Genomic DNA, 21,551 nt, shown 5'->3' with positions numbered 1-21,551 from the left:
GAGCACCAATCAGAGCCTTGCACCCCTCAGAACCCAAGGGTCCCTACTTCCTCCCAAGGCATGGGAGGCTCTTGACCTTTGCTTATCAGAAGTGTATATCACTTTGGGCTCTAGTAGCTGCAAAAAAAGAGGGCTAGGGCACAGCTCAGGAGTGCCTCTCACTGGCAGCAAAGAGCCAAGAAACTGACATTCCCAGCGCCAGATAGTCCTATTGATCTTTGACCCTCTGCTCCTCCTCCTTCCTTTCTTCCCTGCTGGCCTCTCCCTCTGTTCTCTGTCTCCTCACTTCCTTGGCACCCTTGCTCTGACCGGTGGTGTTTCCCAGATCCTTGCTCACGCCAACCCTTCTTCCATGCTGTCTTCAAGCCCTACTTCCTGCACATCTCCCAACCCTGATGGGGAGAACCCAATTAAGAAGGTCCAGTGGACTTCTGGGAGGAGGAGGACGTCATCCACAGACTCAGAGTCAAAGTCCCATCTCGACCCCTCCAAAGTGCCCAGGTCCCGGAGACCCAGCCGCCTGACGGTGAAATATGACCGGGGCCAGCTCCAACGCTGGCTGGAGATGGAGCAATGGGTGGACGCCCAGGTTCAGGAGCTCTTCCAGGTGAGTGACAGTGAGGCAGCAAGGGAGAAGGCAGGGTGCCTGGGACAGAGCCTGCTGGGAGACCTCAGGAGGAGCTGGAGGGCCAATGTGAGATGCTCCCATGGAGAGAAAGCTTCTCCTAACAGGTGAAGATAGATTTGCAGTCCCAAAATCTGCCTCCCTCTGGTCTGGGCTCTGCCTCTAATGCCCTTAAAAATCTGGGCCAGGTCTTTTTAACATTCCCGAGACTTAGTTTCCTAATCTATAAAATGAACCTATCAATGCCTGTCACATCTCTTTTGTGGGATTTTTTTTTTTGAAGTTCAAATGAGATAGAAGAGCTATTTTTATTTATTTTATGTCTTACTCTCATCCTCAACACACATACATGTCGAGAGCTACATTGTCAAATACTATCGTTATCAGCCATGTGTAGCTATTTACCTTCCAATTAATAAAACAATAAGTTCAGTCCCTTGGTGACGCTGGCCACGTTTCAAATGCCGATAGTCCCATGTGGCAAGTGGCTGCCATATTGTCAGCATGTGTAGAGAGTATTTCCTTCCCTTCAGAATGGACAGCTCTGGACTAGAATGAGTCCTTGGCCCTGGCTCTGACGGACTCCTCTCACCTCCCCCTGAGAAAAGGACGGGTCTCTGCCCTTTGTCACGAGAAGTGGCACTTTTTTCCTCAGATGACTAAAGATCGGGATCCTAGAATAGTAACAACTGCTGTTTCTACAATGGGAATAACATTCTGGGGGGAGCCTGGGTGGCTCAGTCAGGTAAGTGTCTGCCTTGGGCTCAGGTCATGATCTCAGCCTCCTGGGATTGAGTCCTGCATTGAGCTTCCTGCTCAGCAGGGAACATGCTTCTCCCTCTCCTCCCTGCTCATCGTGTTCTAACTAGGTATCTCTGTGACTCTCTCTCTCTCTCTCTCTCTCTCTCTCAAATAAATAAAATCTTTAAAAAAAGAGAGAGAGAGGGCAGCCCCAGTGGCGCGGTTTGGCGCCGCCTGCAGCCTGGGGCGTGATCCTGGAGACCCGGGATCGAGTCCCACATCGGGCTCCCTGCGTGGAGCCTGCTTCTCCCTCTGCCTGTGTCTCTGCCTCTCTCTCTGTGTGTGTCTATGAATAAATAAATAAAGTCTTTAAAAGAGAGAGAGAGAGAGAGAGAGAATAACATTCTGAACACTTAGTTCTGTGTTAGGCACAGTGCCTAGCGCTTGACATGCATTACGCATTCGGCTGTCCCCCCACTCCCTTAGATAGGTATGTTTTACCGTGGAGGAAATGGAAGCTTGAGATGTTGAGTAACGAGCCCAAGGTCACACAACCGGGAGACCGGGAGCTGGGGCTCTGCCTGCGGAACCTGGGCATTTAGGTAAACAGCTTAGTGGGTGTCCACCCCTGAGGTACTTCAGAAAAAGCCTGATGACCTGACTGCACCCCAACTGACTAAATCTATTAAGGTGGGGCCCAGACACTTGTCTTTCTTTATAATCTCCACAGTTAATTCTAGCATGTGGCTGGCTGAGAACCACTGTGCCAAGCCAGAGACCAGGAGTCCTCCTTGTCTACATACCGTGGGTCCTTCTTTCGCCTCCTTCCTGACTCCATTCCTATCTTTTCTTTTCGGGGACAGTGGGGGGGGCTTGTCACATTTCCAGGTAAGGGCTGTGTCGGTGGCCCTGCTGTTGGGGGTGGAGAAGAATGATGCATGTGGCCCGGACTGTCTTGTGAAGCTCACTGGGTCATGTGTTAGTTTGGTCCAGGTGTCGACCCTGTCCTCTGCAGTGTCCTGGGCTCACTTGTGCAGGGTAGGTAGGGAGATGCTCTTGAGCTGGGCGCAGGAGAGGCATGCTTTCTTGGCTTGCTTCTGCTCTGCCTCCACTGCCAGCACCCTCCCTCTCCGGATCAGTTTCAGTTTCAGACTGTTGGGCACTTGCATAAAAAATCTCATATTTCAGACACCTCAGAGCAAACTTTCTAGGCATCAGAGAAAGACACTAGGCAAAGCACCAGGTTTTGCAAGATCAACACGGGGGGTGGGGGGAGAGCAATATAATAAAGAGCTCATAACATTGGAAAACAGGATATGTGGGAGGACCACTCCCAGGCAATGACGGAAATAAAATACCTGGCCTGTGGTTGCCATGGCAATTGTCCAAAGGTGCCAGGCAGCAGTTCCTCTCCCAATCCCTGCTCTTTTCAGCAGGAAGCAGCCAAGTGGTGGGGGAAGCCCCAGGTGGCTGGTCATCTTGGGAGAGATTGAGGCAACAGTGTCTCCAGGCTTAGCCTGACCCAGTTTTACCTTCATAGAGCCTGTCTCCACCCAGCAGGCTCTCCCCAACACACCCACCTTGGATAGCAGTGCCGGCAATGGTTGCAGGGATGCATTGATACTTGTTCAGTTCGATTTGATGGAATCCAACCTTACTTTGTTGGAGGGCCCCACCTCTTCTCACTGGATATGCAACCTTCTCTGAGGTCTTCAGAGGAACCAAGTCTGGGTTCAACAAAACAAACAGACTTGGGGCCTTAGAATTCCTATTGTCCAAAGGTGGAGTGTGGATTTGGCTCTGAGCAAGGATATAAACACTAATGAGTTTTTGCCAAGGGCACCAATCACTGTACAGGATTTTGTCGACCACTCTGGAGTTTTGAAAACATTCCTTTCCTATAGCTTCTATGATAGCATCTTTTCCTGGTAGCAGCTGGCATTTTGATGTAGCCCTTCTGATGTGATGACATCTTAAGAAACAATCTATTAGACTTCCAATTTTATTTTTAAAAATATTTTATTATTTATTCATGAGAGACACACAGAGAGAGAGAGAGAGAGGCAGAGACACAGGCAGAGGGAGAAGCAGGCTCCATGCAAGGAGCCTGATGTGGGACTTGATCCCGGGTCTCCAGGATCAGGCCCTGGACTGAAGGTGGCGCTAAACCGCTGAGCCACCCAGACTGCCCCAGGCATCCAACTTTAAAAAAGTATGGTTAACGAACATATGAAACAGACACTTGTTAGCTCCTCCCTGAGCCTTGCTCCACTGCTGGTTCTCAAGGCAGAGAGTTCAGGAGGAAGGGGAATGAGTATAGAGTGAAGGTTAGAAAGCAGTCAAATCAGGCAGCATCTGGCAGGAAACTGCTATATGAAATATTGAGTCACAATTTTACACTTGTTCATTTCAGCAGGAGTCATTTGATATATCCACTCATTTTCTGAGAATTCAAAAAAATACTTGAGGGAAAGAATATCTGGTGTATAAAAAAAATAAAATCTGGCTTATGATATCAGCTCATAGTCTCAATTTCAGACTATAGCTGCAATCTCTCAGTAATATGTATACCTTATATTCAAAATACATGTGGATAATATCATAAGTGATGTGAAAAGGTTTTTTGGGGGGCCAGACTAGTACTTTCTATTTTTGTTTTTTTTTTTTAGAGGTTTTATTTATTTATTCATGAGAGACACAGAGAAAAAGGCAGAGACACAGGCAGAGGGAGAAGCAGGCTCCCTGCAAGGAGACCAACACGGGACTTGATCCCAAGACCCCAGGATCACGACCTGAGCCAAAGGCAGACACTCAACCACTGAGCTACCCAGGCGCCCTCAAACTAGTACTTTTTTAGAGGTAGAATTCTAGTAATTAGAATGCAGCTTTACTATTCAGCCCCCCGCTCCACCTTCTGAGATTCCAATTGCACATATGTTAGACCACTTGATATCACAGGTCATCAAAGCTCTGTTCTCTTCTTCCTCTCCCTTGCCTGCCCCCTGTGAAGGTTTTTTTCTCTCTGTGTTTCATTTTGACTAGTTTCTGTCACTGTATCTTTAAGTTCAACTGATCTATTTTTGGCAACATCCAAATATGCTGTTAACTTATCTAGTAAATTTTTCATTAAAAATATTGTATCTTTTGAGGCGCCTGGTTGACTCAGTCAGTAGAGCATGTGATTCTTGATCTCTGGGTTGTGAGTTCGAGCCCCACGTTGGGTATAGAGATTACTTAAAAATAAAATCTTTTAAAAATATATATTGCATTTTTAAAAAAGATTTTATTTAATTATTTGAGAAAGAGACAGAGAGAGAGAGGCAGAGAGAATATAAGCAGAAGAGAGGCAGAGGGAGAATCAGACTCCCTGCCAGGCAGGAAGCCCCATGTGGGACTCGATCACAGGACTCTGAGGTCATGCTCTGAGCAAAAGGCAGATGCTTAACCGACTGAGCCACCCTGGTGCCCCATATTGCATTTTTCATCTCTAGATGCTGCATTTGTTTTTTTCCCATATATTTCATTTTTCTCATTACTGTGTTCATGTTTTCCTCATCTGTTGATTCCACCATCTCTGTCATTTCTGGGTCTGCTTCTATTAACTGATTTTTCTTCTCTTTATAGGTTACATTTCCTGATTCTGGTATGACTAGTGATTTTTGTTTGGATACGACATTTTATGAATTTTATCTTACTGGGTAACTGGATTTTTTTTCTTCCTTAAAGCATTGGGCCTGGGATCCTTGGGCTTTAGTTCTGCCTTTGGCCCAGGGCGCGATCCTGGAGACCCGGGATTGGATCCCACGTTGGGCTCCCAGTGCATGGAGCCTGCTTCTCCCTCTGCCTATGTCTTTGCCTCTCTCTCTCTCTCTCTCTCTCTCTGTGACTATCATAAATAAATAAAAATTTAAAAAAAAAGCATTGGGCCTTGTTCTAATAGGCAGTTTAGTTACTTGTGGCTCAGTTTGATCCTTCTGAAGCTTGTTTTTAAGTTATGCTGAGTCTAGAGTAGCCTTTCATCTAGAGAATAATTTAACCCCCAGTAAAGTATGGCCCTTCTGAGGTCTCTATTGAATTCCTGCATGATAAACGATGACTGTCCACTCTGGGCGAGGGGAACTTGATATTCCTCCCAGTCCTGTGTGAGGTCTGTTCATCTCTGGGCCCTTGGGGCCTCACAGTACCTGGCCTTGTGAAGCTTTAGCCTATGAATGTGCATCTTGTGTTCGGCAAAGACCCAACAGAACCCTTATGCAGATTTCTGGAGGTCTCTTTCTTCATGACTGCCTCCTTTCCACAACTGTGCCTAACAACTTCCAACCACCTCAACCCTGAACTCTGATGTCTGTCATATCAATATAGCGAGACCATTGTGCTCTGCTTGGGAACTCTCTCTGCTCTGTGGTCTGGAAATTGTCTCTAGGAGGAAATTCAGGGCAATTACAGAGTTTACCTCTTCTGTTTCCTTTCTCTCCCAGGTAGTCCTGAGCCACCTGTTGTCTAATGACTGTTAATATATTTTTGTTTAGTTTTCTAGTCCCTTATGGTAGGAGAATAAATACAGACCCTGTTACTCCATCATTTCCAGAAATATAAATATCTGGTTAACTCTTACTTAACCTTCAGGTCTCAGATTAGAGGTCATTTCCTCCAGGAAGCCTTCCTGCACCCCAGGTTTGGTTAGGTTCCCTTTCCATGTGTTCTCAAAATATCTTATCAGAGTGCTTATCATTCTGTGTCATAACGGCCATTTCATTTGTCTGTATCCTTCAGGAGACAATAAGCTTTGCAAGGGAAAAATTATGTCTGTCTGTCTTGCTGTTATGGCCCTAGCACTTATCACAACACTTGGTGTATAGCATGCACTCCATTAAAAGAATGAAAACGGAACCAGATGAGCTAGAAACTAAGGAGGCAAAAAGGAAAGTCTAGAGCTTAGGGTGAAAGACCTAACTTAGAACTCTAGCATTATTTATTTTAAAAAGGTATGGAAGAACCAAAACTGTTAACAGTGATTACCTGTTGGCAGTTGGAGGAATGAGAGGACAGGTGAGGCTTCTTTTTTCTTTCTTTTTTCGTTTTTAAGATTATTTATTTATTTATTTATTTATTTATTTATTTATTTATTTATTTATTTATGAGAGAGAGAAAGAGCATGAGCAGGGGGAAGGAGCAGAGAGAGAGGGAGAAGTGGACTCCCCGCTGAGTAGGGAGCCCGATTCGACTCAGGGCTCCATCCTAGGACCCTGAGATCATGACCTGACCCACAGGCAGATGTTTAAGTGACTGAGTCACTTAGGCACTCCTTTCTTTCCTTTTTTTTAAAAAACAAAACAAAACACCAACATTATTGAGATATAACTGACAGAAAATAAAATTTGAAGTGTATATTGGGATGCACTTTGCCAGGTGTAACTGCTACCCCAATTATGATATGGAACATTTCCGTTGTCTAAAAAGTTCCTCCAAATAACCGTTAGACAAATTATACTTGTTACTTATTGTATCTGTTTCTATTATGTTTCTTCCACTTGCCTCTAACATGTGGACTCTTGGAGGACAGGATCTTTGTTTTGTTCACTGAAATTCCCAAGTTCATGGTACCACATTAAGAGCAGTAACTGAACACATGTTTGTTGAGTAAATAGTTTTTAAAGGATTAGATAACCAAAAGGAAAAAGTGAGATTATCAAACCTCTAGAGAATGTAAAGGTGAATATCAAATATTTATTCAAATGAGTATGAGAAGAACTTACCAAGCATTTAAAGGAAGAAGGAGAAGGAAAAGAAGAATAGCAGCAGCAGCAGCAGCAGCAAAATCCAACCTGGAAAAGACTATTAGTTACATTAAACTATATAAACACAGATATTTCCCCAACTCCTTCCTCACACATGAACGGTATTTCCAGGGGCACATGGGTGGCTCAGTTGGTTAAGTGACAGACCCTTGATTTCGGCTCAGGTCAAATGATCTTATGGTTGTGAGATTGGGCCCTGTGTCCAGGCTCTGTGGTCAGCAGGTAGTCTGCTTGAGATTCTCTCTCCCTCTCCCTGCCCCACTTGTGCTCTAAACAAAGAAACAAACAAATAAATATTTAGGGTGCCTGGGTATCTCAGTCTGTTAAGTGTCTGCTACAGCTCAGATTCATGATCCTTGAGTCTTGGGATCAAGCTCTGCATCAAGCTTCCTGCTCAGTGGCGAGTCTGCTTCTCCCACTGCTCCCCTTCTGCTCATGCTATCTCTGTCTCTCTCTCTTTCTCAAATACATTTCAAAAATATTTAAAAAAATAAAAATTAAAAAAGAAGTTTAAAAAAATCTTCATTTTAAAAGATTTATTTATTTATTTATTTATTTATTTATTTATTTATTTATTCATGAGAGACACACAGAGAGAGGTAGAGACAAAGACAGAGGGAGAAGCAGGTTTTCATAGGGAACCCGATGCAGAACTTGATCCTGGATCCCACAATCATGGGATGCAGGATCCCATGATTGAGCCAAAGGCAGATGCTCAACCACTGAGCCACCCAGGCGTCCCAAGACAGCAGCTCTTGAAGCATATTCTGGTGACTCTGGTGTTCCCAAGACCCTTTCAGAGGGCCTACAGTTATTTTCATAATAATAATACTGAGATGTCAATTGCCTTTTTCACTATGTTGACATTTGCACTGATAATACAAAAACAGTGGTGGCCCTTAGTGAGAAAGTGGCAATGGGGGCACCTGGTTGGCTCAGTTGGAGGAGTATGCGAGGTCTTGGGGTTGTGAGTTTAAGCCCCATGCTGGATGTAGAGATTAGTTAAATAATAAACTTAAAGGAAAGAAAGAAAGTGGCACCATCCTGTACTAGTGTTACAGGAACTTTTATTCCCTTAGTGCCTGTGGTCTTGGTCAGAGCACTTTGAAAAATGAAGAGGCCCCAAAGATACAGAAGCAATGAAACGCCGGGACACCTGCACCCCAATGTTTCTAGCAGCAATGTCCACAATAGCCAAACTGTGGAAGGAGCCTCGGTGTCCATCGAAAGATGAGTGGATAAAGATGTGGTTTATGTATACAAGGGAATATCACTCAGCCATTAGAAATGACAATTACCCACCATTTGCTTCAACGTGGATGGAACTGGAGGGTATTATGCTGAGTGAAGTAAGTCAATCGGAGAAGGACAAACATTATATGTTCTCATTCATTTGGGGAATATAAATAATAGTGAAAGGGAATAAAAGGGAAAGGAGAAGAAATATGTGGGAAATATCAGAAAGGGAGACAGAACATAAAGACTCCTAACTCTGGGAAACTAACTAGGGGTGGTGGAAGGGGAGTAGGGCGGGGGGTGGGGGTGAATGAGTGACGGGCACTGAGGGGGGCACTTGACGGGATGAGCACTGGGTGTTATTCTGTATGTTGGCAAATTGAACACCAATAAAAAATAAATTTATTATAAAAAGATTAAATTAAATTAAAAATAGGGGGAAAAAAAGAAAAATGAAGAGGTAAGCCAGACAAAGCGTGATGGGCAGGAAGGCAAAGTTTATTGAGCAATAGTACAAAGCTTCCAAAGAGAGTGGGGACCCGAGAGGATTGCCATTTTGGCATTCAAATCTAGGGGTTTTTATAAGCTCTTCTGCAGAACTATAATGAGCATCCTGAGTGTGGGCCCCTTGTGGATTGTCCCCGAAGGTGTGCTAATCAGGGCTTTGATCGTGTACCTGTATACCTATCAGGTTATTGTTCACGTGTTAATGGTCTTCTGGGCTGACATTTGGAGACCGTCTCAACTTGTGATAGTGACAAGTTGAGGTTTATGGTTAATTGTTTCATTTCAGGCAGTTTTGCAAAAGTCACTTCTGCAGAGGGTGCTAGATGGGATGCTGTTGTGGTCTCATCTAAGCTGTAAATCAGAATTCTAGTGCAGTTTTGTCTTAGCTATCCCAGCTAAGACAGCTGTTTTCTTGTTGGGGATCCTGGCCCTGACTACCTAATTGTCCAACTAACTCCTAACACAAATCATTACCACCATGCCACTTTCACTTAAGAAAGTCCTTGATGAAGCAGTAAACCACTAAGTTAATTAAAACTTGGTGAATTGAATTGACACCTTTGTTTTTATTTTTTTAAATTTTTATTTATTATTTATGATAGTCACACACAGAGAGAGAGGCAGAGACACAGGCAGAGGGAGAAGCAGGCTCCATGCACCGGGAGCCCGACATGGGATTTGATCCCGGGTCTCCAGGATCACGCCCTGGGCCAAAGGCAGGCGCCAAACCGCTGCGCCACCCAGGGATCCCTGAATTGACACCTTTGAATTCACCTTTTTAATAGACTTAATTTTTAGAGCAGTTTAGGTTCACAGGAAGACTGAGCAGAAAGTAGAGTTCCCATGTTCCCTTCCCCCCACACACATGTGCACAGCCTCCCCCGCTATCAACATCCCCCACTAGAGCAGTACCCTTTTACAATCAGTGAACCTACACTGATCCATCATTAGCTCCCAAAGTTCATAGTTTGCTTTTGGTTCACTCTTGGTGTTGGACAAATGGTTTGGACAAATGTGTAATGACATGTATCTACCATGATAGTATTGTACAGAGTATTTTCTCTGCCCTAAACATCTTCTGTGCTCCACCTATTCATCCCACTTTCCCTGTTAATCCCACTGATCTTTTTACTGTCTTCATGGTTTTGCAGACAGAATGTGGTATAGTTGGAATCATACAGAATGTATGGCCAATTTCAGATTGGCTTCTTTCACTTATTCTAGGTGTTTACAGTTCATTTAGATCTTTTCATGGCTTAACAGCTCATTTCTTTTAGTGCTGAGTAATACTCTATTGTCTGGATGTGCCACAGTTGATTTATCCATTTACCTATTGAAGGACAGATTGATTGCTTCCAAGTTTTGGTAATTACGAATAAAGCTGCTATAAACATTTTTATGCAGGTTTTTGTGTGGTTATGTTTCAAATTCACTTGGGTAAATATTAAGGATCTTGATCACTGGATCATATAGTATAAGTGTGTTTAGTTCTGTAAGAAACAGCCAAAATGCTTCCAAAGTGGCTATACTATTTGACATTCTCACCAGCAACGAATGAAGGTTCCTGCTGTTCCACATCCTCACCAGCATTCGGATTTGGATTTTTTGCCAATCTAATAGGTATGTGGTGTATCTCATTGTTGTCTTAATTTGCAATTTCCTAATCACATATGACGTTTAACATCTCTTATGCTATTTGCCATCTGCATATCTTCTTTGGTGAGAGATCTGCTCAGATCTTTGGCCCATTTTTTTACTGGGTTGTTTCTTTTTTATTGTTGAATTTCAAGACTTGTCTATTTTGGACAATAGTCCTTTATCAGATACATCCTTTGCAAATATTTTCTCCCAGTCTGTGGGAGTCTTCTCATTTTCCTGAGCTCCTTTCATTTTTAATTATAAATTCTATTGTTTCAATTATTTCACTGACTATAATAACTTTTGAAGATAGCCTTATTGAGATGATTCACAATGCCATACAATTTCACCCACTTACAATGCACACTTCCTAAAGTTTTAAGTATCTTTGGGATTATACAACCATAACTTAATTTTCAGACATTTTATCACCGCAGAAAAAATCCTGTACCAATTAGCAGTCACACCTCATTCCTTACCACTACCACTCCCAGCCCTAGGCAACCACGAATGTACTTTGTGTCTCCATGGATTTACCTATTCTGGACATTTCATACAAATTGAATCATGTAATATGTGGCCTTTTGTAACTGGCTTCTTTCACTAACAATGTTTTCAAGGTACATCCATGTTGTAGCATGAGTCAATGCTTTGTTCCTTTTATTGCTGAGTAATATTGTATGGCTACATTATATTTTATTTATCCATTTATCAGTTGATGGAGATATGTGTTGTTTTCACCTTTTGGCTGTTGTGAATAATGCTATGGGCATTCATGTGCAAAGGTTTGTGTTTCCATTTCTCTTGAGAGTAGACCTAGGAGTGGGATTGCTGGGGCAGATGAGAACTTTTTTTTTTTTAAGATTTTATTTATTTATTCATGAGAGACACACAGAGAGGAGCAGAGACATAGGCAGAGGGAAAAGCAGGCTCCATGTGGGGAGCCTGATGTGGGACTCAATCCCAGGACCCTGGGATCACAACCTGGGCCAAAGGCAGATGCTCAATCACTGAGCCACCCAGGTCCCAGATGAGAACTCTATATTTAACATTTTAAAGAACTGCCAGACTGTTTTCCAAAACAGCTGTACTATTTTATATCTTTACCTACAATATGCATAACTTTTGAAATTAAACACTCTTTTTAAAGAACTCTAGCCTTGTTTCAGATAGGAGATAGTAGGTCCTAAGTGTTAAATGGAAGAATGAACAGGTGGTTTGAGGAGGATGAGGAGATGGACTGAACATGAGAAGCAGGGTAGGAAATGGGGGAGCCCCTGACAGTGACTTTTACTCCAGCACCAGCTGGCAAGGCCTCTCTGAGCCCCATGTGATTCCCAAACAGGATCAACCAGCTCCTGAGCCTGAGATCGACCTGGAGGCTCTCATGGAACTATCCACAGAGGAACAGAAGACTCACTTGGAGGTAGAATGTAGGGCTGGGCTTAGAGTGGGAGGAACTCAGGAACCCAAGTTTTGCCTCCCTGAGTGGCATGGGGAGAACCAATTCAGAAGGGAGGACTCCTGGGAGGTTGCATAGAGGCTGCATAGAGGCTTGTGGGAGACTGCTTTGGCTCAGGAACCCACTCTTTGCTCTCTTCCACCCAGGCTGTTCTCCAAAACTGTCCCCGCCCTACAGAGGTAAGGGATGCCCTGCTGCTCTGGGGGTAAGAAGGGCCTAGGGGGGAGGCAGCTAATGGAAAGGAATATTTGAGAGGAAGGCTTGGCTCTAGGTTCTTCCCCTCTTCTCCAGCTCCAGAAACATGGGGTCGGGGGGAGATTAGGGAGGGCAGTGTGGTGGGTGGGTGTGACCCCATGCCTTGATCTCACTCACCCCTGTTTCTCTCTCAGCCTTTTATATCTGAGCTGCTCAGTGAACTCAAGAAACTCCGGAGACTCAGTCGGCCTCAGAAATAAGCCTTGTGAGACTACTGTCAGCAGCCTCAGCACTGCCAGGCCTGCCCTGAACCTCTGAATCCTGGGCTGAGAGGCAATGGCCCTTTGGGACACTGACAAGGAACATGGAAGATGAGGAGGGACATTTGGACACCCCTAGTATATGTGCAGTTACAGCTAGGCTTTCTGGAAGCCATTCATGGCTGTTGCCCAGTACTTTCCTTGGCAGCTAAGTAGATAAAGCCTTTGGGAGTGCCAGATGAATGGAGTGTGGAGCATATCTGTCCTGAGGGATGGGCAGTGGGGGGATGGGGGTGGGGGTGGGCAGGTAAAGTGATATACCAGAGGGTCAGCATCCTGAGCCACCAGGCTCTGTCCATACCTCCTCTGTCCTTCTATACAAACTGGCCTCAGGAATTCAAAGGTCACAGTTCTGCTTTAGAGCTCATAATCTAGCAAGGGCCAGAGGCCAAACGGAGGGCACCAGACTAGGACACACAGCATCCTCCATCACCAACGACAGGAGCCCAGGTTGTAAATACTAGTTCTGAATGCCAGAGGAGAGGTAACAGGGAAAACCTAGCTGTCTCCCTAAATGAGTCAGGAGGCATCAGGCTGAGGACTATCCAGAGCTGGCTCCAGTCAAGCAGCAGAAAGAGAAAAAGCAGAAGCTAAGCAGAGAGGCTAGCAGTCAGCTCTGGAGGTGTTGCTGGAAAGATACCGGGTCTGAATGGCAGGAAGGTTGAGACAGGAGCCCGGAGAGGTGGCATCCTTTGGGAGTTAGGCAGGAAGCAGAGTATGCATTCACTATTTGTGCATGCATTGTCTGAGTACCAGGGAGGCTGAGAAATCCAATATGGCGGAGCCTGGGGGCTATACTGGGGTGCCTGGAGCAGGATGCACAGTTCAGATCAACTAAGCAAATATCCATGCTTACTTCATGTGAGGCCTCCAAGGTGGATGGGACTGTTTCTGCCTGGAGAAGCCTGCAGGGTGGCCCCATCTTTTTGCTCACACCACAGGACTGAACTTTGCGTCGAAGTCCTGGTCTTGCTACCTCTCTAGGGGCTCAGGCTTAGAGTCCACAGGGTTCTAGAGATAAGAGATGCTGGGTTCAAGGAGTTAACATTTTTTATTAGATCCACTAAGTCCCAGGGAAGAGCCCTAGGCCCTTGACCAAGTTTCAAGGCTCATCACCCTTAGATTCAGTCTCATCTTTCCCCACCATGCCTCATTCTCAGTCCAGACTTGGCTGTTGGAGGGCTCCTGACTTCTGCTTTCCCTCTGGCTCCCCCAGTTATCATCTCGAATAGAGAATCCTTCCTCCTTCTGGGGACACTGAGGCTCAGGAAAGGGCACATCCACGAGCAGTCTAGCCTGATGCACTCCTCCATTGGGTGCCCTGAGGCTGGGCTCAGGGGCAGGTGCACTGGCCTGCACGACTGCCTGTGGGCTTGCCTGCCTGGCTTCCTCAGTGCTCTCGGCCTGCATGCGGGGGGCAATAGGCAGACGTCTGATGCTCCTTAAGTTCAAAGGCATCATGGCCTTCCCTACGGAGCAGAGACAGATAGGTCAGGGATCATAGGTGGCCCTTGACTTCTCCCAGTAGAAAAGAACATTCCACCTGCCCTCACCGGAAGCAGCGGGCACAGTAGAGGTCCCCGTCACAGTCAGCGCAGCGCATGGTGGCATCCTCATTGCAGATGCAGCACCAGGGGAGCTCTTCTTCCTCAGCCTCAGGCCTGGTGGCCACGGCCTTCACCTGCCAGGACCAGAGAGGAATGGGGAAAGTAAGGTGTGGGAGATCACTGCAGGACCAGATGGCTGTGGTGGTGGCCAGGGGCTTTTCTCACCTCAGGCTCTGCCCTGCAGGACTGGGCCCGAGCTCGGACAGCAGGCTCCGCAGGGATGTTAAAGCCACTTGCCTCATCCAGGGCAGCTTCTTCAGTGAGCTGTGGACAGGGTGAAGAGGTGCAGCTCCCTGTTCCAGGCCTAGACACTGACCCTCTTCCCCACGAATAATTCCATGCTCTGTGGCCTTAACTTCTCAACTCATCTCCCTTTATCTGTTGCCTGTGGCTACTGATACCCCATCTCAAAGGGCCAGTGGGCAGGACAGTGGGGCCCCAGCCAGAATATGAGCTGCAGAGTGGCTTCAGCATGAGAGAGGAGGCAAGGTGAACGGAGCCTGGTAGGTGGCGGGGCAATGAGACAGGGACAGGACAGGAGGTGGTCAGGTGGGTAAGGCAGGGCCTACCTGCTGCAGAACTCTCTGGATGGCCGTCTCCTCATCCTCATCCTCATCACTGTCTGGGAGGTGATAGTCCTGGAGGGTCACTTGGAGGAACAGGTACGGGGGGGAAGGAGTAATGTGTAGAGAGTTCACCTCAGTAGCTGTACTGCCCCCAGGAGCTGGTTTGCTTTCTAGTGGCACTCTAGTGGCACAGAGCTAGGCAGCCTCTGTCCCAACTGATCAGATCCTGCCCCTCCCTGCCCTACCCTACCCTTCAGGGCTAGAGGACAGGAGCGGAAGATTGCTCCTGAATGGACTGAGGGTCCCCAGGCCCTACAACTGCTATGTATTCCTTTTCCATTTCTTTGCCCCGGTACCTTCCTTGTGGCTCTGGGCAAAGCTTGAGAGACCTCTGAGCACAGGAATTCCCAGCACCTGGCTCAGCATGGCAGGGAGTAGTCATTTTGTAGAGGTTGGCCTGGGGGTGTGAGTGGGGAAGCCTGCCCGATGGACACAGTGAGCTGCTACTTCCAGCCTCTACCTTTGTCAGGGTCTTGTCCCCGCAGTACGGCCAAGCGCTTGGCGAGTGCCAGGATCTTCTCCTGCCTTGTGTTCTCTTCCCGCAGCTCAATGGCTGCTTGGGCCAGCAGCCTGCTCTTCTCCTCTTCCAGGGACTGAGTGGCCTGCCCCTTGGAAGTAGCACTTTGGCCCCCGGGGCCCCCTCGGTTGAGGTCATTCTGGATAGAGGCAGCTGGAAGGAGAGAAATAGTCAGGGAGGCAGAGACAGTCCAAGATCTCTCATCAGAAGCCAGTGAGCCCATTTCTGAACTTCCTTTAAAAATCACAGGTTAGGGGGGGATCCCTGGGTGGCTCAGTGGTTTAGCGCCTGCCTTTGGCCCAGGGCACGATCCTGGGGTCCCGGGATCGAGTCCCACGTCAGGATCCTGGCATGCAGCCTGCTTCTCCCTCCTCCTGTGTCTCTGCTCTCTCTCTCTATCATAAATAATAAATAAATAAATATTTAAAAAATAAAAATAATAAAAATCACAGGTTAGGAATGCCTGAGTGGCTCAGTGGCTGAGCCTCTGGCTCTGGCTCAGGGTGTGATCCCAGGCCAGGATCCAGGACTGGGTCCCACATCCCACACTGGGCTCCTTGTAGGGAGCCTTCTTCTCCCTCTGCCTATGTCTCTGCTTCTCTCTCTCTCTCTGTCTCTCATGAATAAATAAATAAAATCTTAAAATAAAATAAAATAAAAATCATAGATTATCAGTTTTTTATTCAGCACTAGCTCCTGTGGTTTATATTACAAATAAAATGAATCTTTCCTCCATTTTTCCAAATACAAAATACTAGTAATCTTAGGCATGTTTTTTTTTTTTTCAACTACATCCATCTCTACCCCTGATATTTTTACATGTTGCCCTTAGAGTGGGTATCCCATGGTATGAGCACTGCCCAAGATGAGGACACAGGGAAGCTAAGTCTCAGTCAGCCTCTCTGCCTCACAGGCTGGACTGCATATTTACAGAGAGCAGCACAGAGAGGACACAAAGAAGATGAAGGCTAGGCAGGAAGAGCTCTACCAGAGTGGCTGTGTCTTTGACATGGTTCCCTTTAGCGAAGCATTTCAGAACAAGAGGTTCAAAATCAGGGATCCCTGGGTGGCGCAGCGGTTTGGCGCCTGCCTTTGGCCCAGGGCCTGATCCTGGAGACCCGGGATCGAATCCCACGTCGGGCTCCCGGTGCATGGAGCCTGCTTCTCCCTCTGCCTGTGGCTCTGCCTCTCTCTCTCTCTCTCTCTCTCTGTGACTATCATAAATAAATAAAAATTAAAAAAAAATTTAAAAAAAAAAAAAAAAAAAAAAGAGGTTCAAAATCAGATAGCTTTGGGTTTGAGTCCCAGCTCTGTCACTTAATACCCATGACCTCGGTCAAATTCCTTAAGCTCACTGAGCCTCAGTTTTCTCACTTATAAAATATAGATAATAGTATATACAAGAGGGATCCCTGGGTGGCGCAGCGGTTTGGCGCCTGCCTTTGGCCCAGGGCGCGATCCTGGGGACCCGGGATCGAATCCCACGTCGGGCTCCCGGTGCATGGGGCCTGCTTCTCCCTCTGCCTGTGTCTCTGCCTCTCTCTCTCTCTCTGTGACTATCATAAATAAATAAAAATTTATTAAAAAAAAAAAAATAGTATATACAAGATTATGGAGGGCATTCAATGTGATTATGTCTCTAAAGCAGGGTTTCTCATACTTGATTCATTGATATTATGGACAGGATAATTCTTTGTTGTAGGGACTGTCCAATGCACTATATGTTTAGCAGCATTCCTAGCCTCTGCTCTCTGGATGCCAGTGGTACCCTCTAAGCTGTGACACCAGAGAGTCTCCAGATATTGTTATATGGCCCCAGAGGGAAAATCATCCTTGGTTGAGAACCACTGCTCTGAAGCATTTGAACAGAACTGTCCAACACAATTTTTTTATAACAACAGAAATGTGGGCAGCCTGGGTGGCTCTGTGGTTTAGCGCCGCCTTCAGCCCAGGGCATGATCCTAGAGAGACCCGGGATCGAGTCCCACATTGGGCTCCCTGCATGGAGCCTGCTTCTCTGCCTGTGTCTCTGCCTCTGTGTGTGTGTGTGTGTGTCTCTCATGAATAAATAAATAAAATCTTAAAAAGAAATAACAGATATGTTCCATATCATGGTCTGTATTTGTGCTGTCCAAGACTGTAGTTTAATAGCCCTTGAAATGTGGCTGTACCACTGAGAAACTGAATTTTATTTATTTTTAAAGATTTTATTATTTGAAAGAGAGAGAGCACAAGCGCATGAGTTAAGTGATGGACAGAGGGAGAAGTAGACTCCCTGCTGAGCAGGGAGCCCGATGTGGGGCTCAATCCCAGGATCCTGGGACCTGAGCTGAAGGCAGATGCTTAACTGACTGAGCCACCCAGGTGCCCTGAGGAACCAAAGTTTCAATTTCATTTAATTATTATTAGTTTTAAGTAGATCCCACCCCCAGTGTGGAGCCCAACACAGACTTGAACTCACAACCCTAAGACCAAGACCTGAGCTTTGAGATTAAGAATCAGATGCTTAACCGACTGAACCACCCTGGTGCCCCAAATTTCACTGAATTTTAAATAAATTTAAATTTTTTTAAAAATTTATTTATGATAGTCACAGAGAGAGAGAGAGAGAGAAAGAGAGAGAGAGAGAGGCAGAGACATAGGCAGAGGGAGAAGCAGGCTCCATGCACCAGGAGCCCGACGTGGGATTCGATCCCAGGTCTCCAGGATCGCGCCCTGGGCCAAAGGGAGACGCTAAACCACTGCGCTACCCAGGGTTCCCGAATTTTAAATAAATTTAAATAACCTGTTCCTCATCCTTATCATCATCATCGCAGAGAACATTCACTGAACACTTACTATGAGCCAGGCAGGGCCTTAAGTGCTTATTAGATGATCTCATTTACTTCTTGTGATTTCCCTGTGAGATGGGTTTTACCACATATGCCTCCATTTTATAGATGATGATAGTGATGCTTAGGGCAAGTAACTTCCCCAGGGTCACAGAGCTAGTTTAAGTGGTAGTATAAGAAATCACTGTCTGATTCTGAAGCCCACACACTTATCTGTGAGGCTTACACTGGCTCCTGTTAGAGCAAACCATGGTTTACAATGTTGATTGTTCTCTGATTAACATTTGTGTCCCAGAGAGTGGGCAGCAGGGTTGTTCCCACTTGGGGAAAGAGTGGGGGGCAGGTCTCTGGGGGATTCAGGTGCAGAAGTTACCTGGGCCTCCTCGTTCTGAGCTCTCATCAATAGCCACCTCCGCTGCCAGCTGTGTCAGCAGATCCTGTGCCTGCTGGGCTTGGGTCCTGGTGTCTGGTGGCTGATGTGCCTGCTCAGAGGAGGGAACTTCAGTGGGGAGCAGGTTAGGGGGAGGGCAAAACTGTGAGGTGCAGAACAGTCTAGGTTAGGGGTGGATGCTGAAGAGTTTCCAAAGCTCAGGGAAAGGGGACTAATCTTACACTCCTTCCTCCCCCACCCCTTCCTACTGCTTGTCCCTGGTTCCTTGGCTTGAGGCTCAAGAGGTGAGGGTGGGAGGTTTTGCCAATGTATCTGGGCTTCTGCTAGGCCCTTAGCCTAGGACCCCTGTCCCCCACAAGCACCTACCAGCTGGGAGGTCTGTGAAGGCAGAACTCTGCCCTGTAGTGCAGCAAGCCGTGCCTCCACCTCCTGGGTGGAAGGGATGGAACCCTGGGGGTCATCCCTCAGTGCAGCTAGCCTGGCTTCTATCTCCGCCTGTGAGGCCACTGACTCTGAAATTGGTATAGAGAAGCCTTGTAAGACCCAGAGGAATCCTAGTCCCAGGAGGCCTAGATGGTACCTTTTAGGTCACCCTGTCTGCCCCCACTCACTGGGCTTGTTCTGTTGGCGGAGCCGTGCTAGGCGCTCAGCGATGACTTGGTCTTGCTGGATCAGTCCCTGGCTCTGAGGAGTTTTGGGCTTCCGCTTGGCTTCCAAGGCTGCCACGCGCCTGGCAGGGTATGAGATAAGGTTCTTGAAGAATGCAGAAGGAAGGGGTGAAGGCACCTACTCACCGTTTCCCATTCAAATAATTTCTAGGCATCCAGGGAGGCCTCCAATGGACAATATTCTGTAGTCCTCATTCATGTCACCCTGCAACCCAATCCAGCTGACTAACCGGAGGGTCTGGCTGAGAACACAAGGTCTACCAAAGACCTTGCCCAGCCTTCTGGGGAGAGGGCTGATGAGCTACTTTTTGAGCCCAAGAGGGCAGTCAGGAGGCTGAGAGATAATATTCTCCTGACCTTGTGCTCATTTGTTCTAGAGGCTGGGAAGAGAGTCCTACTCTTTGGCTCCTTTGTCTTTTCCCCATCCCTATTTGCCTCTCTGTTCGTTCAACACTTACTTCTTATAGTTCTGAGGTGGTGACCACTTGGAGGCATTGGCAGGAGAAGATCCTCTATAGAGAAGAAAACTGGTATCAGAAGTCCTGCCATCTGCCAGTCAGTACCTCCCACTCCAAACACTTCCTGAGCTGATCTCTAGCCACAGAGCACAAAGCTGTGTGGGCTGGCCAGCTGCCTGGTACCATGCTTGGCTAAACTCTTGCCCATGTCAACTTCTCACCTGGTCAGGACCTCATGGCACTGCTTGCAGACTTTCTGCTGAGTATTTCCAGTCCGGGGCACCGCTGCACTGAAGCTAAGGCAGCCAGAACAGAAGGCCCGGCCACAATTCTTACAGCCGTACTATAAGAAACATGAAGTAGGGGATCCATCTCTCACCCGCCCCTGTAGGCTCCTCCCTGGGACTCTCCAAGCACACAGAGAGGGAAGACACTGAAGTTGTGACCAGCTGCTGGGAGGAGGAGGAGTGGGGCCCCTAAGGCCTGAGGAAAGACAGGGGTGGAGGGTAAAGCGATTCCTCAGTCTCCAGTCTTTTATTCAAATCAAGTAAAGCTTTATGCAAAATTCCCATGTTTTCTATCCTGTCTTCAATTCCCCGACACTGGGGTGTAGAAAACAAATAGGTAAAACTTCATGCTGCAGGCCACTGACTCTTCAACATAGGAGAATCAGAGAGTGCAGAGCTCTACCTTTTCTGCCTTAGCAAAGATGGAGGATGGCTTGTCTTCAGTATAACAGTAGCCTCCATTTATTAAACACTTATTGTGTGCCAGGCACTAAGTTCAGTATGTAACATTCATCATCTGACAAAATGCTCACAATTTATGCACAGTAGTTACTCAATCCTGATGACCACCATTATTATTCCTATCTTAGGTTCAGAGAGGTTACATGACTTGCTCAAACCAAGGTCATTCCATGGATAAGACAGCTGAGTTCAAATCTGAACCCTGACCACCCTGATTCCAAAACCCAGGTTTCAGGTGCTACACGATCTGCCCCCCTAACTGTGCTATTCATTCATTCACTATGGTACCTAGCTCCTGGTCACAACTGAGCAGAGGAAGCTCACTAGGAGAATTTAGGGGCCTGTGCAGAAGACAAAAAGAGACGTTGCCATGTGCCCTGGGAGCAGGACGAAGTGCAGTAATCTAACTCAAAAAACCTGGTAAGGGCAGGCTGTGTGATGAAGATTTCAGGACAGAGAGTAAGGGGCACGGTGTGATGGAGAGTAATCGCAGGGTAGTAACTAAGACTGGGCTGCAGAGGAGCAGTGTGGAGAGAAGGAAAGAGCTGTATCTCATACACTTGGTGGACAGAAAAGCCTACCTTTCTAGGAAGGGCAGAAGGGTGCTCTCCAGTTTATAGGGTACTTTCACCTCCAGCACATCGCTGGACCCTCGTGCCAACCCCGAAAGCGAGGGAGCGCTAGCCCCATTTTATAGAAATGGAAACTGAGGTTCAGTGACTTCATCAAAACCACACTGCTGTAAAGGGGCCATAAAACCAAGTCTACGGACTGCAAGTCCTGTGCTTTTCCTCCACGCCCCGTCCTCCCTGGCCCTTCGAGCCCGCGGGGAGAAGACTCGCCTCCTTCTTGAAGAGGGTAAACTTGACAGCACAGCCGTAGCACCTACTCTCCATTCTCGTGGCCGGCGCGGCGACGCAGGATCCACAAAACCGAGACCACTCCAATCCGGTCCGGGGACCCTTGGACTTTCACTAAGTCCCGCCCCACGCCCCACGCCCCCAGCGCATGCTTGCCGCGGCCTTGGCAGGAAAACCGCGATCTGCACGCTAGCCCGGGAGCGGGAACGGCGGGCGCGGAGGCTGCTGGGAGGCGTAGTTCATTCACGGCTGCTTGCTTCCCTCAGAGGCAGTCAAGCCCGAGCCAGTACACATTTCCCAGGGGGCTAAGCGCCATTCAGTC

At 47.1% G+C, this 21,551-nt stretch overlaps 2 protein-coding genes across 3 annotated transcripts; one reads left to right on the top strand and one right to left on the bottom strand.

The window, feature by feature from the left end:
- Positions 1 to 219: 219 nt before the first annotated feature.
- PPP1R14D (protein phosphatase 1 regulatory inhibitor subunit 14D) lies at positions 220 to 12,705 on the top strand. 2 transcript variants are annotated; one of them, XM_077880651.1, is made up of 4 exons: positions 230 to 607; positions 11,891 to 11,971; positions 12,154 to 12,186; positions 12,397 to 12,705. In XM_077880651.1, the coding sequence occupies exons 1-4, from the start codon at positions 353 to 355 to the stop codon at positions 12,460 to 12,462; spliced, it is 435 nt and encodes a 144-aa protein (XP_077736777.1). In that variant the 5' UTR covers positions 230 to 352; the 3' UTR covers positions 12,463 to 12,705. The 2 variants fall into 2 exon arrangements, with proteins under 2 accessions (XP_077736779.1, XP_077736777.1); XM_077880653.1 differs by lacking the exon at positions 12,154 to 12,186 and having other exon boundaries at positions 220 to 607.
- Positions 12,706 to 13,554: 849 nt separating this feature from the next.
- ZFYVE19 (zinc finger FYVE-type containing 19) lies at positions 13,555 to 21,387 on the bottom strand. The gene is made up of 11 exons (XM_077880646.1): positions 21,212 to 21,387; positions 19,842 to 19,963; positions 19,621 to 19,674; positions 19,106 to 19,224; positions 18,861 to 19,006; positions 18,477 to 18,585; positions 15,216 to 15,425; positions 14,699 to 14,778; positions 14,295 to 14,393; positions 14,076 to 14,203; positions 13,555 to 13,991 (listed from the first exon to the last, which is right to left on the bottom strand). The coding sequence occupies exons 1-11, from the start codon at positions 21,263 to 21,265 to the stop codon at positions 13,913 to 13,915; spliced, it is 1,200 nt and encodes a 399-aa protein (XP_077736772.1). The 5' UTR covers positions 21,266 to 21,387; the 3' UTR covers positions 13,555 to 13,912.
- Between the last annotated feature and the right edge of the window lie 164 nt (positions 21,388 to 21,551).

This window comes from Canis aureus, chromosome 32, assembly GCF_053574225.1.
Source record: "Canis aureus isolate CA01 chromosome 32, VMU_Caureus_v.1.0, whole genome shotgun sequence".
Taxonomy (NCBI): domain Eukaryota; kingdom Metazoa; phylum Chordata; class Mammalia; order Carnivora; family Canidae; genus Canis; species Canis aureus.
The sequence above is the reverse complement of the archived record's forward strand: the minus strand, read 5'-3'. Positions and strand labels throughout refer to the sequence as shown.